The sequence below is a fragment of the Seriola dumerili genome, unplaced genomic scaffold (assembly GCF_002260705.1).
Source record: "Seriola dumerili isolate Sdu_G_001 unplaced genomic scaffold, Sdu_1.0 BDQW01001821.1, whole genome shotgun sequence".
NCBI classification, from domain to species: Eukaryota; Metazoa; Chordata; class Actinopteri; order Carangiformes; family Carangidae; genus Seriola; species Seriola dumerili.
In genome coordinates this window covers 106,144-124,148 of record NW_019176076.1, presented here as the reverse complement: position 1 = coordinate 124,148, position 18,005 = coordinate 106,144, and the positions used below count along the sequence as shown (strand labels likewise).

The 18,005-nt window shown below is 40.0% G+C and overlaps 3 protein-coding genes across 4 annotated transcripts in view; 1 reads left to right on the top strand and 2 right to left on the bottom strand.

Moving 5' to 3' along the window:
* Positions 1–469: 469 nt before the first annotated feature.
* On the bottom strand, positions 470–3,933 carry kdsr (3-ketodihydrosphingosine reductase). The gene is made up of 10 exons (XM_022768777.1): positions 3,512–3,933; positions 2,581–2,670; positions 2,205–2,261; positions 2,015–2,080; positions 1,827–1,922; positions 1,550–1,741; positions 1,159–1,242; positions 986–1,069; positions 763–864; positions 470–665 (listed from the first exon to the last, which is right to left on the bottom strand). The coding sequence occupies exons 1-10, from the start codon at positions 3,698–3,700 to the stop codon at positions 546–548; spliced, it is 1,080 nt and encodes a 359-aa protein (XP_022624498.1). The 5' UTR covers positions 3,701–3,933; the 3' UTR covers positions 470–545.
* Positions 3,934–4,298: 365 nt separating this feature from the next.
* vps4b (vacuolar protein sorting 4 homolog B) lies at positions 4,299–12,728 on the bottom strand. 2 transcript variants are annotated; one of them, XM_022768764.1, is made up of 13 exons: positions 12,358–12,728; positions 11,279–11,390; positions 10,963–11,063; positions 9,270–9,381; positions 8,811–8,961; positions 8,566–8,624; positions 8,322–8,441; positions 8,033–8,189; positions 7,763–7,911; positions 6,368–6,449; positions 6,064–6,283; positions 5,818–5,958; positions 4,299–5,734 (listed from the first exon to the last, which is right to left on the bottom strand). In XM_022768764.1, the coding sequence occupies exons 1-13, from the start codon at positions 12,376–12,378 to the stop codon at positions 5,633–5,635; spliced, it is 1,527 nt and encodes a 508-aa protein (XP_022624485.1). In that variant the 5' UTR covers positions 12,379–12,728; the 3' UTR covers positions 4,299–5,632. The 2 variants fall into 2 exon arrangements, with proteins under 2 accessions (XP_022624485.1, XP_022624486.1); XM_022768765.1 differs by lacking the exons at positions 10,963–11,063; positions 11,279–11,390; positions 12,358–12,728 and adding an exon at positions 10,246–10,470.
* A 992-nt stretch (positions 12,729–13,720) lies between these two features.
* lama3 (laminin subunit alpha 3) overlaps positions 13,721–18,005 on the top strand; it is a 52,673-nt gene continuing 48,388 nt past the window's right edge. Inside the window, exons 1-2 of the mRNA XM_022768706.1 lie at positions 13,721–13,990; positions 14,577–14,729. Coding sequence (XP_022624427.1) covers positions 13,721–13,990; positions 14,577–14,729 — 423 coding nt within the window. The remainder of the gene's footprint in view (positions 13,991–14,576; positions 14,730–18,005) is intronic.

Genomic DNA, 18,005 nt, shown 5'->3' with positions numbered 1-18,005 from the left:
ATTCTGGTTTTCACTATAGCCCCTGGTGGGAAGGAATTTTAAGCCATATTTGGCACAACTGGTCGGACAGGCTATGTGTTGCTTTTTCTCTCTGTGAGAAAAAAAAACAACACTGTGCGAGTAGAAGCCTGATATCTAATGTAAGTGGTTCACAAAGCCTACCTACTTTAAAACCAGGCTGTGGGATGTTTAGTCTGCCCTCATTCCCCTAAAGTAAGGCTGCTCCCACAAAAAGAAGCAGGTGGAAAAATGAAACTGAAAAGTCACTGGAATGCTCTGAAAGGATAGAAATGGCTGTGAAGTTTATGGGGGAGTTACATCACTGGACAAGCAAAGAGTAAACATCTGCCATTTTCTTTCATCCCATCTGTTAAATTGATATCAGAAATGCACTCCAAGCTTGACCTTTTCCCCCACCTATGGTTGTGCACTTGTACACTTGAAGGAGGGGAGGGGACGGGATGGGGGATGGGGGGTGGGGGTGGGGGGGTGTGGAAGAGGAGGAGGAGAAGGAGCACTGGGCTATGAAGAAGGTAAGGCTGCTGTCACTCTCTCTTGTCAGCTGCTTTTAACTGCTCCCTCTGAATCATGCAGCGGCGCACAATGCTGTCAAAACTCCCCAGGTAGAAGAGGGCGATGGTCCGAAATAATCCCATGGTAACAATCTGTATGGAAGATAAACACAGGTTAGAATTTGTATTAGCAAGGCATTAGGTGAGCATTACTTAGGCCAGTGTGACAGTATCGTGCACGTGGCTGTACCTGCTGGAGACCCTCTGTGATAGAGGTGACAGGTGACATTCCACAGGTGAGGGCTGATAGCATGTAACCATCGGGTCCCACGGAGCTGTTGAAGTTCCCCTGCTGTGAAAGCAAAGAAAAACAGGCAGGTACATTTAAAACATACTATCTTTCTCCACAATCATTTGTTTAATGTTTGAAAGTTGGCCAAGAGACATGGTAGGGTGTGAACTGAATTTCTTACCACTGCATCTCGCACAATGATTTTGGCCACTTGGTCTGGTTGACAAACTCCAGACGTTTCAGAGATTAATTTGGTCTCTAGAGGCTAGGAGAGAAAATAATAAAGGAAGAAAATTCTTTAAATAGAGGGGGTGGGGGTGGGGCTGTTACTGTTAATTGTGTTAAAGACTTTACCTTTGTCTTGTTTTCCTCAGCCAGTCCTGGAGTGTCAGTGTCAGGGGGGTAAGCCACAGTCACATAGATATTGTACGGCTTTATCTGGAGTATAAGAACAGCAACAGTCACTGACCTTAAAGATAACTTAAACAAATAAGAATTTTATACAAAACGGCTTTAAGGCAATTAAATTAAGTATGAGTGCAACCTATTGGTATATTGGGAATCCTTGTTATAATATTCACACCACTAACATACACATCTGTGCAGCAAAGTGGTGGAAAAATATAACAGATACGTGCTAAATATATTTAACTAGATGCAGAGTGAATTTGATGCGGTGTGTTTGTGCGGTGTGCAGTTGAAATCTGTGCAAAAGGATGTTCAATTGTGAGAAAGTAAAACTCACCTCCATCTGCAGTGACTCTGCTAAGCCACGCAGAGCAAACTTGGATGGAGAGTAAGCAGTGTATCCAAACAGGCCAATCTGGCCCGCTTGGGAGGACACAAACATGATGCGGCCCATTCTTCGCTCCTTCATGGTGGTTATGACAGCCCGTGTTGGGTAAACGCTGCCAAGGTAGTTCACTTCCATCAGTTTCTGTTGGAAATACAGTTTTTAGTACTGTTCAGAGTAGATTAATGAACATCTGAACATAAAGAAACTTACACTCAAAGGTGCTTACTTTAAAGCGGTCCACCTCCACTTCCTCAAACTTTCCAGAAATGGATGTTCCAGCACAGTTCACAAGCATATCAACAGGCCCCAGCTTCTCTTGAGCCTACACAACAGGAAAAAAACACTTTAACACTTCAGTACTGAATTATTTAAGGAGTCTGAAATGTTTCATGGTGATGGAGAGAGTAACATTACCTGTTTGATCACACTTTCCACCTGACTGTAATCACTAGCTACATCCACCGATATGCAGAGCACCACCTGAATAAAGTACATATAGTACATGATCTTTTATAATCTAATGTAAAATGTCACCACATGTTATACCTTATATGAACACATACAGTCATGACATCTTTCATTGAAGTAATTACTAAAACCATACCTGCTTGTCATTGATTGCAAATTTCTCCACTTCTTTCTTAGCTTGAAGCAGTTTAGCCTAAAGGAAAAAAATGCATGTTTGATCTGTTCAAACTTGTGTAAACTCTTACGAATGTCATCAAGTTTCACCTTTGAAAACTAAATGAAAACATATCAAATCTTCTGAACATTAATGCTCACACACAGGTGAACTGTTTAACACAAAATAAAGTGCATTTTGCATGTGAGTAGAGCACATCCTTCACCTGACATAGAGCAAATTCACCTTTAGAATTTGTGACTCTGTGTTGACATCAAATTGGTTGGCTATAACAACAAACAGGTTGTGACTAGGCTAGACTTAAAGGAATGATTGGCTGAATGTGGTTTGTACTGACCTCATCTCGTGCCACCAAGGTGATGAAAGCGCCTTGCCTGTAGCACTCAATTGCAATGGATTTTCCAATCCCACTTGAGCCTCCTGTCACCTGAAAATTGAAAGGGTAAGAAGATCATTAATCAAAGGTCAAATATAGGGCAGCTGACCCGCAACACATGGGCGGCAGGTAAACTGGAAATACAATTCTGTGTCTGAAATGTTACGTATATATATTAAAAAAAATTAGTAAGGTGCAGGGTCTGTTTGCATGATTTGCATTAATAAATGAGCAACTACACACAGTTGACAGTAGGTACACCCAGCTAAATAGAATGCATTCTAATAAAACAAGCCTTCTGAGTTTTTGCTTAAACTGTTATAGAGAGGTGGTGGTTCAACATCTTTGTTATTTCAATGGCTGCAGTTTGTGGTGCTGTAGTCAACTATATTGTGTTACCTTGAGAGGCATTTCTAGTATATAATCTACCCTCACTGACATAACCATTAAGTTGACCATTAACTAAGATGAATTAGAACCTCTCTATAGCTGTTTCAAAAAAACTGAATAATATAAGCGTCACCAGAGTATGATATGCATTAACAAGTTTTATCTAACTAGCGTCAAGTGAATTTTGTTTTATCTAAGTGCACCTTATAAACAGGTCTCCAAATAAATTTTGAAGTTAAACGTAACGTTGCTTAGCCCATATGTGGGCGTGTCACTCCTTATAACTGACAGGCAACAATCGCGGTAAATTCTGCACTCTGAAAAATGTATTTTTCTGTCAAAATAGTTGTGATTAATTATTGACTGTGTCGTAAGTGCTACGGGCGTACATAGCTTAAACTAGGGTAGCTTACAACTTAAAGCTAGCTACAGTAATGAGTGGACGTTAGCTACCGTTACCAGCCTAACTAGCGACGTAACGTTAGCTCTCCGGTGCACTTACCACGACGTGGGCCCCGTTCAGTTTCAACGGTTTGGGACTAATAAGAGGTGATATCATGTATAACAGTAACACAAAGGCAACAATGAAGGCAGCAACGACAAGAAGCATGATGAATGGCAGGAGGAGCCACCAAGAATTGATGAAAATCCAATCCGTGATCGTTGAGCTCAACCCTTCTTCAGAGGACATGGGTGAAATCTGGCAATCGTTAGCTTGTTTGCTAACTAGCAGGCCAGCTTCTAGGGTCCGATAACGGAGCTACGGGGCAGGCGGCGGCCCTGAAAAAGGGGGTGGCGAAACACAGACCTCAGAGGAGGAGTTGTTGGAGGGTTTGGCGGTGAGTCAAAGATGTGTAAAGGTCAGGTTAGAGTACCACGGTGGACCTTGGCTCCCCGTGACCAAACGCAGTCGGCATAAACCAAAACAAATCGAACTGTGCACTGTAAACGGACGCTCCAGGGTCGCACTTGGTACTTGTAGTTCTCAGTCGGAAATGCTTTCTGGAATTACAACGCTGCTCGAGTATGCATTGACAACAACTCCCACAATGCAACGTTCTGCTTCCTCATTCGTCGTATCCGTTCCATTTAGCTAGCTACACACCTATGTGCCCACCCGCCAGGTATGTCAACTGGCAAGACAGTAAAAAAGTCCCTTTTTAAATCTACATCTCTGTTAGAAATCCCTGTCAATAACAAAACTTGATTTCTTGACAAAGCTATAACCTTTATTTACATAATGGAAACGAAAAACAGGAGATCTTATGCATGGGTGACCTCTTCACAAAGAAAAGGCTGAAGAGTTGGCTATATGTATAGACATTTACAGTAAAATAAGATATGTTTTCCATCAAGACTCATAGGAGACAGCACACCTTAGGAGCAAAAGAGTACAGCTGTATACAATCTCTAAAAGAGCATACATGAAATGTGCAAGTATTATACATTTCTTAGTTGTAGTGACAACGCACTCAATATATGAGCAGACCAACATATTAAAAAAAAGAATTTTGCGGCTTTTCTGGAAGGCACATGGTGCACACTGCCACTTATGGCTACATAAACTCCATGCTTGGAGATGCATTCCTATGTTGTCAAGTGTAAGAGATGATCTCTCCACTTGAGCCACCAGTGTCCAACTTCAACACCTGCCTTAATTTGCAATGTGACTTGATCTTAATATAAGGCTTAGTTTTTTGCAGTTTGCATTAAGGATAATTAGCAAAGCCGATGGACAGTGATGAAAAAATGTACAGTAGGTTGTGAAAAAGCCATAAGCTGAGAGACAAAGCAATTGAAAGCTACTGAGTCCTTGAAAAATAAAGTGGTAAAATAATGCTGGTACGGCACCAACGGTGAGCCCCCCTAATAGTCATGTTGAATTCAAATGACAACTGAGTTAATAAATACAACTGTCATTTGTTTGGAAACTTGATAAACAACCCAAAATGTCAACAGGGCCTAATACAGCTCTCATCCTGAGTATCTCTGTCTCAAACTCTATAATGTCCACCACCTTGAGACGAGAATGATGTATTTCACCAAAACAAATTCTGTGAACTCGTGCCCTCCACTTCACCTTCCCAGCCCAAGATTTATATATTCCACAAAGTACACTATACACTATAAAATGCTTGTTTTTTCTTAATACAAAATAGAGAATATGCAAGGGGTATTTATTAGTCTAGTGAGATTTACTTACTAGAACTTAAAATAAATAATGTTGATTCCAATGACCTCATTTGCACCAACTGTTGTGTAGGTTCTCTGCTAGTTTCCCTAAGATGCTTGGGTTTTCTGCTCATCAATACCTTTAGTCTTTAGTGCATAAATCAAACAACCCTCTAAATTCCCTATGTGGCATTGATTCTTTTATCAGCTGTAGATGGGAAGTCTTTAATCTTCTTTGGACAATAGTGAATATCAAATAAAACTAGGTCTTCCACCCTTTGTGTAGTTATCAGATTGGCAGAACAGAGCAGTAATTTTACCCACTTATAATAAATCACCAGGTCTGGTGAATGGTTAGGATGAGACAGAGAAATAAAGAAAAAGGGACAAGGACAGTAAAGAGACACAATCAATTCCTTTGCTTTGGTTTGACTTGGCTCATTTATCCCGCCTAGCCTTCCTGTCCAAAGTCTTCTGTGAATTTTTTCAGTTTGTCAAGATCTTGTTCATTGACTGTTGGCTTTGTGTTGGACTGAGACCTCATCATATCAGACTGAAAAAAGGGGGAAAAAAACATATTAGAATGAGGGCTCTGATGTACATTTATATTACCATCTAATATTTCTATATTCTTACCATGCATACTACAGGTTCCAATAGCTTCTCCCCAGGGACCTCCATCCATGTCATTTCAACTGCGTTGGGATCACCAGGGGAGCAAGGAGTCAAGAGGTCATCTACAACAGCGTTGGGGTCAGTTCTGGATGGACCCCGTACCTTATTTAAATCAAAACATAAGAAAGGAAACAAAAGTAACAGTTAGCTCTAACACATTACACTAAAGCATAAAATTAGTATGTGATATTCATATTCAAGTCATACCCGTTTGAAGTGGGTTGCTGACTGGACCTTTCGAACCGGCTGCATTAGAGCATCTCTGACAATGATACTTATATCTGCTCCAGAGTAGCCATCTGTCTTCTTGCCCAGAGTGACAAAGTCAGATTCAGTGAGACTGTTTGGGGTTGATCCCAGATGGAGTTTGAACATGAAGGAACGGGCGTGCTCTTCAGGCAGCGGGATGTAGATCCGTTTCTCAAATCTGAGAGAGTATTATTTATGAACAGTCAGCACAAGTGAATGACAACATGGTTACAAACAACTTTTACTGAGTAATAACAATAACCTTCTTCTGATAGCTGAGTCTAGTGTCCATGGGATGTTTGTTGCTCCAAGTACCAGCACTCCCTCATTGTCATTCCCCACACCTGTAACAACACATCCAGGGTAAGATGCACTTGAAATTTAATTTTTTTCCACCACAAAGATTATATCTTGATGCCTTTACTGACATCTACATCTTTCTACAAATCTGCAACCACAAACGATCTGTGGTACAAGGTTATAGAAAGAAATAACATTTCACAGGTTTACTCACCAGACATACAAAAACCATTTCGGTGCATCAAAGCAGCCTGTATTCAAGTTACAAAATGATGTATCTTAAATAGATTTCTTGCAAGCATGTTTATTAAAAAGTGTGCACATGCAAGAAATAAATCTTGGAGAGTTGCTGAATACAACACACACAGCGACTGACAATATTGATGAATATAGATAAACAGGTATTCACATTTAGCCACGTAGTTGTTTGTTCCATGACTACTGTACTAGATTGCATTATATTTTACAGATGTTTTTGTGTTAACTCTGTGGATTTGCAAATTATAAATCATGTTAAAGATTAAGTGTGAATTATTGCTCTATTATAAACATTATCTCCTCAAAAGATATTTAGTTTAATTATAGTTCAGCTGTTAATAGCTGTAAAACACATTACACCTCTGACAACATCCTAATCAGTGATGTCATAGCAGGTGTTTTCCCCTCACCTATGTTCTGACGTCTGTTTGGGGGAGTGACCAGAATCAGCATGTTGTAAAGTCTGATTATATTTGGAGTGGTGCAGTAGCACTTTCCTGCCTCATGTGACTCAGTGCTCATTTAAGCTGCTCATGCTTCAGTTAACAAGAAGTGAACAGAGAGAAGTACAGAAAGCGACAGAGAGAGGGAGAGTCCAACCACCGGCCCTACTCTGAAACAAGTCCTATACAGCCAAGAGGACATTAATCTGAATGTTTTGCCTGCCTTTCGACTTAATCTACTGATTGACTCAACAACCCAAATATTTGAACTTTGCTCAAAAGCACCTTCTCATCACCCACCCATTGCAGCTTTTCCCCTGTGCACACCTTTAGTTTCTATGGTTACACTTTAGTCTAATCCATTCTTTGTAACTATAATGCTGCCAGTGAAAATTCAGGGACTGAAACTGAAAGGGTCGCTTCTTTCAGTGCCTGAACATTCATTTTTTTTACTTGAACTGCCATTTTAGATCCCACAGGTTGTTTTCTGATTCCACAGAATATTGCTGAAAAAATGTTCAGTGACATGAAAAATTATACATCTCAGATTTTTAAACAATTTAACATGAAAAGTGGGGATTGTTCAGCATCTGAATCTGAAACAATATCAAAAAATTCAGTAACTACAAATATTTTTTTAAGCTCATAAGACTCACCCTGCATCTGAACCAGGAATTCTGTCTTAATACGACGAGCAGCTTCACTCTCGTTCTCACTTCTTGAGCCACACAGGGAGTCGATCTCATCGATGAAGATGATCGAGGGCTTGTGCTCCCTTGCGAGGCTGAAAAGATTCTTCACCAACCTGAGAAGCAGAAGGGAAGCTTTCAGGAAATGAAATAGGTGAGTGCTGTTGGATATACTATGCTGTAGCATATTTATATGCTTAACCCATGCCTCTTTGGATTGCTGGTAAAATGACTCACTTTTCACTCTCGCCCAGCCATTTGGAGACGAGGTCAGACGAGGAGATGGAGAAGAATGTGGAATTGTTGGCCTCTGTGGCAACAGCTTTAGCCAGATAGGACTTTCCTGTACCTGGAGGTCCAAAGAGCAAGATCCCCCTCCATGGAGTTCTCTTTCCTGTTGTTCGAGCACAGAGGTAATTTAATCTATAGTCCTGCACTGTGACACAACAATCCCATGTAACATAGATGTTTGCTTCTATCATTTAAGAGTAAAAAGGTGGCCTTCTAATTAAACAAGCTTTAATACCTGTGAAAAGATGGGGAAATTTGATTGGAAGAATAACAGCTTCTTTCAGCGCCTCCTTGGCTCCTTCTAAACCAGCAACATCATTCCATTTGATATTTGGTTTCTCCATAACAATTGCGCCTGGAAAAAATATACATTACTGAGGTGCCCACATAATGACATGAATGCATGTAAAAAACCAACAGTAAACAAATATACAAAGCCTTCAGGAGGCCTAATAATTCCTAAAAACAATATTACAAACCTGAGAGTTGATTTTGGAACTTCTTTTTCTCTGGATCATCACCTTCATCACTTTCATTCCTGAACACACAAACATCGCATTATAATTTTTTTTTTTTTTTTTTTTACATCATATTGTCTAAATTTCAAGTAAAAAATTATGATATCATTATATTTCCAATATATCAAGGGAAAACTGATTCTTCATCCAGATCTGAATGGCATCACATAAGCAGACATACCCCACTGCCCCACCCATAAACACACCCTTTGTCATCAGACTGTGATTCTTTGACAGGCTTAGCAGGAGGAGCTTTCTCTTTCTTCTTTAGATACTCCTTCAACTTCTCTGCTCTGTCCAAATATTCAGCACATTTCGCCCGGATGCTCTGTTTAGCTTTCTCACCTTGGGCTTCATCTGTCAGAAATAAGCAGAAAAAAGTTAAACAAAAATGATTTCAGGCTGTATTAGACACTGCTCTCCTAAATTTTCTGGCAGTGTTGGTACACTCACAAAACAACGGTTTAAAAAGAAAATAGTTAAAATAATTAAATAAATAAATAAAATTATATTTCAGGTTTTCAGGCAATTCTTTAATTATTCTTACAGGTTAGTTCAAGAAGAAAGTGAAGCCTTTTTTAACCATGTCCACAACAGGCTACAATGCGAGTTATCAGATTGTGGACAGGTTATACTCAATGCCAATGTGCTGTTTTATGCCTTACATTTCACAACATGTAGGAAGTACTGAACAGCTGCCTGGTAGAGACGCAGAGCCTCATCATAGTTCTGAGCTTTATCCTCCTGAGCTGCCTTGCTGGCAAGATCAATGGCTTTCTAAAATAAAACAGACACAGAACAAAGTTAGTTACATTGTCACCTGTAGGTGCTGGCATTAACAGAGAAAGTAGATGTGAGAAGGTCAAAAACAATCAGCCAATCAAACATCAAAACAAAAATGACACCAAGTTACGAAATTAACTGAATAATAGTTAAAAAAAAATACTTAAATGAATGTCAGCCGTCAGCCGTATGTTTACCGTAATTTGTTATATAATGAGCAAATTTAATGCTACACCTGTCCTGCGTGATGTCACCGCACACAGCGAGGTAAGAGTGCCTAAACCTTACTTTGACAGCACTTTGTTTCACTTCCTTTTGGTTTCCGTAGCTGTTAACTATAAACTGTAGCACAGTTTGTAACACATATAAGAATATAACGTTAACAATTTCACTTTCTGTTGGAAGTCGGTGTCATTTATAGGCCAAATAAAACCAGTTAGTTAGCATCGCTAATCTCATTAGCGGTGTTAATGTTAGTCAATAGAACTGCTAAAGATAATATTGTTCGGCAAATACAACACCCGCATGTACTTTAATAACGGAAAACACTAATCTTTACGTCACATACAGGTCTCAGTATCTGCTGTTGGTGATCTTTTTGTTGTTGACAAGTTAAATGCCGAAATCATGCCTAGGTTAGCTAAGTTAGCTAACCATGCTAATTAGCAGCTAATGTTACAAACGTTACGCTATTCTACACCCTCGGAGGCATTTATACCGAACACCACCCAACAAAACCAGGCCACACGCTTCGGTTGACAACAGCTACGATGCTTTTTTCATTCACTCATACATGTGGACAACTTTGTTAGCTTATATGCGCGTTTTATCCAGCCCTGGGGTTGGTCTTCAACTTACCTGTAAATTATTGTTGGTAGCCATAAGGGCCGATCAGTTTGTCCAATAATCGAAACGGATGTCACACCACCGTGAGTAAACAACTTTTAAACAGACTTCTTTAAAATGTAGCCTTGCAAGTAGACTGTTAACTCGATAATCGAGGTTTTTATGAGGTTTGTTTTCCTTTCTTAGATCGCTCCTGAGTAAGATCGAGGAGAAAACTTCCGTATTGCAAAGTCGATACTCGCGTGCACGGAATGTGATGACGTCAAGACGTAGCTTCAGGGTAACTAGCGTTACTGCGTTTATACAATTTACAATACATTACAATACAATTACTGTTTGGATTTTAAGAATATAAAAGTAAGACTGAGTACGACGGTGCCACTTTTGTTACCCTAGTCTTATTTTGATATATATTTTTTTTTCTTAGTTGCAGTTTATGTGGCTTGTTATGTGGTGTCTTTGCTTAGTGGTTCACCCATAGCCCACATACATTACCTCTTTATGTAGTCAGTGAGTTTAACAAAATTAAACACTGCCAGACTATGAATGAACTATTAACTCTGACATTATTACATAAACAATTTTATCAGACACTTGAATAAACTTTATACTTAAAAAAGTAGCAGGAATTAAGTCTACTTATGCTGCAACACACCCATGCTTTTGTGACACATTTCCCATTTTAGGATGTCCAGATTTCTAAAACAAAAATTAAATTTTTATAAGAACCTCTTTATTGACTAGGTACTCCTGCAGTTCTTCCACTCTGTCCAGGTACTGTTTACATCTATCTCTGATCTTCTGGTTGCCATCTTTACCCTGGGGTTCACCTGATGGGAAGGAGAACATTCATTTAATGCCATTCTATATTGTTACTGGTTTTTGTAACTAACATTTTATATCAGTAGCTGAGTAACTTCACTTGTAGATGCTAATTGGTCCATCAAGCAATGATAGTGATGGACATCCATGTACAGACTGTTAGGGTGACTGGCTCAGTTAATATGACATTAGATGCATTTTGTTTCCAGCCATGGTGACGCACGTTTTAAAATGTGCAGAAAGTACTTGACAGCATGTTGGTAGGAGATGATGGCTTCTGCGTAATTCCCAGATTGGTCCTCCTCTGAGGCCTTCTGTGCTACGGCAATAGCTTTCTGAAAGAACAGGAAATTAATTAATATTTCAGATACAATCATACCTTATGTATCTGTAACACCACCACATGAGAGTCTGTGTATGAACCTCAAACTGAGTGAGTTCAAATCATCTCAGTGTATCATAAACTGCATAAATCTACTTCAGCCAACATAAAGGTATATTCTTATGAACATTGCCAGTAATGGCTTTTTATAGAGTAAATGGTGAATACATTAAGTAATAAGCGATTAATTGTATTGTCAGTTCAGATTTGTCAATGAAAAACTTCGATGTGACCAAAGGTTTTAATGTCTAAATTGCTGCTGATCTTATACCCTCCTTCAGTTATACAATGGTTTTGGTTATTAAAACAAAAAGAGTCTATAGTGTCAACTTAGCATCTGCAGATAAAACCTTATAACTCAGTAGGAAAGTACTTATCGTTTTAGAAGAGGCTCATTGTGCAGTCTACCTGATCTAGGACCCTCTATACCTCAATCACACACTCACGCATTAGAGGTGGGTACCTGCTATTTTGACCATTAAAAGAGAATTACACTGCATATGAGGTTTTCCATCTAGGATACAAAGACATTATAACCTCAGATTGCATATAGGACCTTATAATTGGTAACAGTCCCGGTTTAAAACGATAAATGAATCATTTCACAGACCACCATAGAATCAGTGCACCTGATGTGAAGCACTATTTTCAGTTAGCTCTCGCAGAACAGAAACATTTGAGACAAAACGCCCTGCATTTAAAAAAAACTTTAATAAAACAATGGAAGAGTTATGCAGAGCACAGTACCTTAGACTGACACTTAGACGGAATCATAATGAAGCATCTGCCAAAATGAAACCGGTCAGATTGCATACAAATACACTCGGTGGGTTTGTTCCTATAAGTAACAACACTTGTTCCACTCCACTCCATAAACAAACGGAGAGCTTTCCAGTTTTGCGGAAGGTTATTCACCCTACCTGGAGATTGGTTGGGTCCATGAGGAGTCCTGGGAGAATTAAAAACACAACAGATTCGACCTGTGATCCCTGCCACTTGTTTCGTTTATCCACTCCTGTAGTCACTGCACAACTAGTTCCTGTTTGCCTATCATTACCTCAGCATTGACACATGCGTTAAAGAAAGTGGCCTGCCCAGTCGCAGGAATGGCAGCGATGCTGGGACGCGGAAACCCTCCTGCCACTGAGTCATGATGCTTAGGCTAGTTGTTGTTGTGCAAGTTTCAAAGACGACACAAGTTGCAGAGGCATTCTCTCAGTGACCCATATAAAAGTAACTATTTCAGAATTTCAAAAATGATTCACTTTTTATTGAGAATCATTTGGGACAGTAGCCTAAAGACAAGACGTGTAAATGCGAGTCGTGTTATTTTTCTCTGTATACGGAAACTCTTGTTACAAGAAGCCAAGTGATATTTGAAACCCCGGACTTCAACTGCGTAACTAAAACCCACCTCTCCAAAGGCTGGTGTGATGACTGTCTGTACCACTAGAGGTCGCCACAAGATCATTTTTAAAGGATCAAAAGTTGTTTAGAAACTATAAACTCACTGGTGGGGCACTTCACATATCCTTCTAAGAGTTAACATTATACTTTAATACCAGAACTATAAAAATATAAAATAAGATTTTTAAATATAAAGCATTATCATTTTCTTAACCAGTTTATTTACCATAAATGTTATTCTATAATTAAAATCTAACATTTGTGACCTGTTTGCACATGTATTGGTTTTTGTTTTGCATTTAGCCCATGGTTAGCAGACAGTTCAAACTGGCTTAGAAATTGCAGAATACTTCTCATTGTGACTGACACATATTCCAAGTGGTTCTTTGCTGGATGATAGTGGAACTATTGGGATACAAAACAAAATGTGCAAATAATAAGTAAATGCGAATACAAGACGCTTTATGTATATTTTGAACCAATGGGTTAAAACTATCTTTTTATCGTTAAAGTAAAAATGAAAAAGAAAGAGGACGTGTTGCGGGTAAACGCAGTGTAAACGGTGATAGAAGACCTTCGGCCCCACTCAGTGGATTAAAGTCGAGCACAGACTATCCACAGGCTGACATCTGATAGCTCCAGTGCGACGTACAGTTTGGTGAGGAAGACGGAAAGCTGGCGTTGTTAATGTGGAAACATGCAGCGGGAAGAGAGCACACCTTCAACAGCAGCAGACCAACTTAAAGCTGTACGTGTAGTCCTGCTGAGAGAGCCCCGCGCCTAACTCGCGCAGCCCATTAGGCGCATTTCATGGAGATCTATAGATGACAAGACCTGCACGCTGCGGGTTGCTCTCAGCATCTACAAGGATCTCTAATGCGGAACATGGCGAGAGGGATGAGAGTGGCTAATCTCCTCGCTGTATTTTTTACTTTTTTGATAACACTTTTCAGCGACGCAAATGGACAAGAGACTTTTAATGACATAACAGGTTTTAGTTTGAGTCCTCCGTACTTCAACCTCGCCGAGGGCTCCAGTATCTCTGCCACAGCAACCTGCGGTCAGGATGAGGCTGGGACACCGAGATATGATTTATACTGTAAGCTTGTCGGAGGACCGAACACACTTCCTACTCAAAATATACAGGTAAGAATAAAAATAGGGACCTTGATGTGATCCCAGCACAGCTTTTCGTCCTTGCGTAAAAGTAAAATAGAAGCTGTATACAAGCGCTGCAACGGGCAACTGGTACACATGGGCAACAGGAAGTTATATACACTACAGCCTATAACCACAGTCTGAAATTTACTTTATCTGAGATTTATTTATTTTGTATGTTTTTTTATTTTTATTAAGCTAACCCTCTCTAAATGTGTTGTGCCTTTCTGTAAACACCAAATGAGTCTTTAGAGCTTCAGGGCAAACCTGATAATTCTGCCCGCCCTGACTAAGTTGTACAACTGCCAGAAATAGTTTTACACCATTGTAGTTGAGTCCCACAAGTTTTCTAAAGGAAATGCCCTTTCAACACTGGTCTTGTCCCCTCAGGAGTTCCTTTAATGTGGCAATGACATACCTAGGCTTTTTTCTAAACTTTTTGCAATATTTTTTCATATTTTGCAGTAGATTATTGATTTGCCAGCATCTTGCTCCACAATAAAACATGCATTTAGTTTGCTGCAATTATTTGGATGTGTGTGGTTCTAAATACCAATTACTTGACACCATTTAGGGTCAGTTCTGTGATAACTGCAACGCCATTGTTCCAAACAAAGCCCACCCGGTGACCAACGCCATTGATGGGACCGAGCGATGGTGGCAGAGCCCTCCTCTCTCCAGGGGGCTGGGGTACAACGAGGTGAATGTCACCCTGGACCTTGGGCAGGTGAGATTATCATACCTTACTCTGCTATGAACAGCTGTTTACCTGCTGCTACCTGCAGTGTGTATAATGATTGCTCTGTGGTGACAGTAAAATATAGCACCTGGATGTTACAGAGGCAAGAGAAGGAAAGTTTTTTTTTTTTTTGCCTTGGCCCTTGCTCTGCTGCTGTGAGATGAGTTATGTCATTTGTGTGTTTTTTTTGCATTATATTCTTCTTCAGTGCTTTGTTTTGCTGCTGCTTATTTGTTTTGGATCATGCTAGGAAAAAAATTGTTTGACTCATGGTGTTTCATTCACAAATATCCCAAAGGTGTTACATGATTATGTTTTCACTTTGAGCTTCATCACCTCAGCCAGCAGTGATCATGTGAATAATGTCCTGCAGTTGGTTGCTTGCCAGGAATCGGATTCACGCCCCTTTGGCTGGTGAATATGCTTCCATCATGACCCGTGTCTCTGGCAGGAGTTTGGCTCATGGCCCATAAAACTGTACCTCACGCTCAATTATCCACTGTGAGGAAAGAGAGGAATTCTGTCTCAGGATTAGGGATCAGAAGGATGTAAAATCAGATTCGAGGAGTGCAGGTGGAGGCCTGGACCTCTTGTGTAAGGAGGGTTTTATAGTTTTGGACTAGACTTCAAAACAAGAGCAACAAAAGAGCCCCCCCCCCAACTCCACACGTGTTGCATCTCTGGTTCCTGGTGGGCACCAAGTCACACAATGGGTGTTGGCTCTTCTATCTCTGTTTTTAGACTGAGCTGAGCAAAGATCCTACATGGCTAAATATAGTCCATGCTTACAAGAGGATGGACGCATGCAGGGCATTTAGGGATGTCTGACTTTAATACGTGGTAATGCTCAGTTTATTTGGGAGCAGGGAAAGCAGCATTATTGTATTATGGTGTGCTAAAAAGAGCATGGCTTGATCTGTGGCTGTGACCACCTACCACACAACCCCAACCCCCTCAAACACTTACACACACACACACCTGTCACACACATTTTTCTTTTGATGGCATCTGATGCGACCACCAAGACTGTAAACAATGCTCACCTGCCACCATGGCGTTTTAAGCCATACGGATGTATTAGCACTTAAATTAACCTATTCTGTGAACCTCTGGTGTATCAAACAAGCACACTCAGCATTCTGAGTTACTGCTAAAAGACAATAGATTTTGCAAGTACTCCTGGAGAGAAATGGCTGACACAATATGAATGAAATATCATTTATAAATTGAGTTTGAAACAGGGTTTTCCTGTTTCCTGAGTTGAAGTAAGTGCTTTATTTGCCTACAAGAGGACTTTATTGTACTCCTCCACCCTATAAATGCAACTTCATGCATTATCCAAGACAGGGCTAGAGCTGTCAGATTGTTTGACTGTTCCATGTGAAGCTTTGATAGCTTTTTTTTTTTTTTTTGAAATCTAGAGGATAAATGATGTGTTCAATGAAATATGTGGGTTAGACTTAGCTGAATAGGTTCTGTGGTTTCTTTCAAGACCAACGCAGGTGGCTGTTCTGCTGTTGTCTATATAGCTCTCAGTAGATATATTAGATAATGGCACAGTTGATGTTTATGTTAAAATGATGAGGTTCAAAGAAAAAGGGGCTTTATTGACGGAGCTGGTTCTGGTTTTTCTGTAAAGAGGATTGTTTGATTGCAATGTCTGCCTCAGTTTAAGCTAGACCAGTCTGGCTGAAAGTGAACTCAACTTTGATTCTCTAAAACTCTGTTGGTCCACCACTTTGGTCCAGACTGAATCATTTCAAAAACTCTTGGTGGATTGCCATGAAATTTTGTACAGACATCCATGATCCCTAGACAATATATCATACTGACTTTGTTCAGCCCTTAGGTTTACCATGAGGTTGACATTTTAGTTTTAGATCAGTGTCTTGACAGTTATTGGAGTGATTGTCATAAATGTCTCGCTCAGAATTTATTGTAATGACTTTGGTCATCCCCTGACTTTTCATATCACCACCATCAGGTCAGAAGTTTAGTTTGTCCAATACTTTGGTTTACGACTTAAAGGTAATGACATTCTCATTAGCCACTGTTTTGTGTGTAGTCCTAATGAGCAGATGTTAGCATGCTAACACACTAACCTAAGATTGTAACAGTATACTTGCTAAACATCAGCATGTTTGCATTGTCATTGTGAGCGTGCTAGCATGCTGATAATAGCATTTGCCTCAAAGCACTGCAGTGCCACAGCCTCATCGAGCCCCTAGCAGGGTTGTAGACTCTGGGTCTTGTTTTCATTCAAGCACTCTATCTTCAAATCTTAGTGCCACTTTCATCAACCAGTCTGAGTGCTCCTTGTGACATGATTACTACTTTCTATTTTGCTTCCAGCTCAAAAATCTCTTATGGATTAGTCCTCTGTCTCTGGCAGGCCAGTGAGAGCAGGCCTGCTACTCCCTGTTTTTGTGACTTTTTGGCTTTTGACCTGTGAGCCATGATGACGTGATCTTCAGTTGGCTCCTGTATGACAGATGAGGCTTGTTTGCTTTTAGAGTAATTGGCCCAAAATTAATTTGATTGAAGTAGATATTTATGGGAGCCCAGATCATATCTCATTTGATTTTCACTAATACAGCTTTTGCATTGTGCTGTATCTGTTTATCTCTAGGTCATTTAAAGCCAAATGCATTCAAATGTCATAGAACCAGTAAAACACTTGTCCATGCCAGTATAAATTCATGCCACATACTGTATGTCTCCACCAAAATACTGGCTCCTTTTCCAGGAACTTTGGCCCTTGTTAAACTATTTACAGGACACAGTAGGCAAGCCATTGTTCTGGTAAACATTTACACCACGAATCCGTCTGCCAGTCACTTCTTTTTTCTGGGGAATGTATTTTAGGAGCCCTGACCGCATGTGCTTATCTGCCTGAGTGAGCTCAGAGTAGAGCATGTGAGGCAAACATGCCAGGGCTTACTGATGTCTGTCTCCCATCTGATGAGTCTGAGCTGCTACTGATTGGTGGGTGTCAGGCACTGAATGAACATAAGACATTATAAGTTTAAATGAAGTTCTGATTAGCTGCTGGACTGATGTTTGGTAGATTTAGCTGGCATTTTTTCTGTGAAGGCTAAGGCTGTGGATTATTTCTGTGGGTGACAGGTGTTTGTTGTGTTGATGATGGAGCTTTGTGCGGTGGTTTTGTGGCTTTAAATGGACTCTGACTGCAGAACATCTTGTTGTTTATCTATGATTTATAGGCTTATTTGCACAACAGTCTATTGCGTATATCTAACGTCA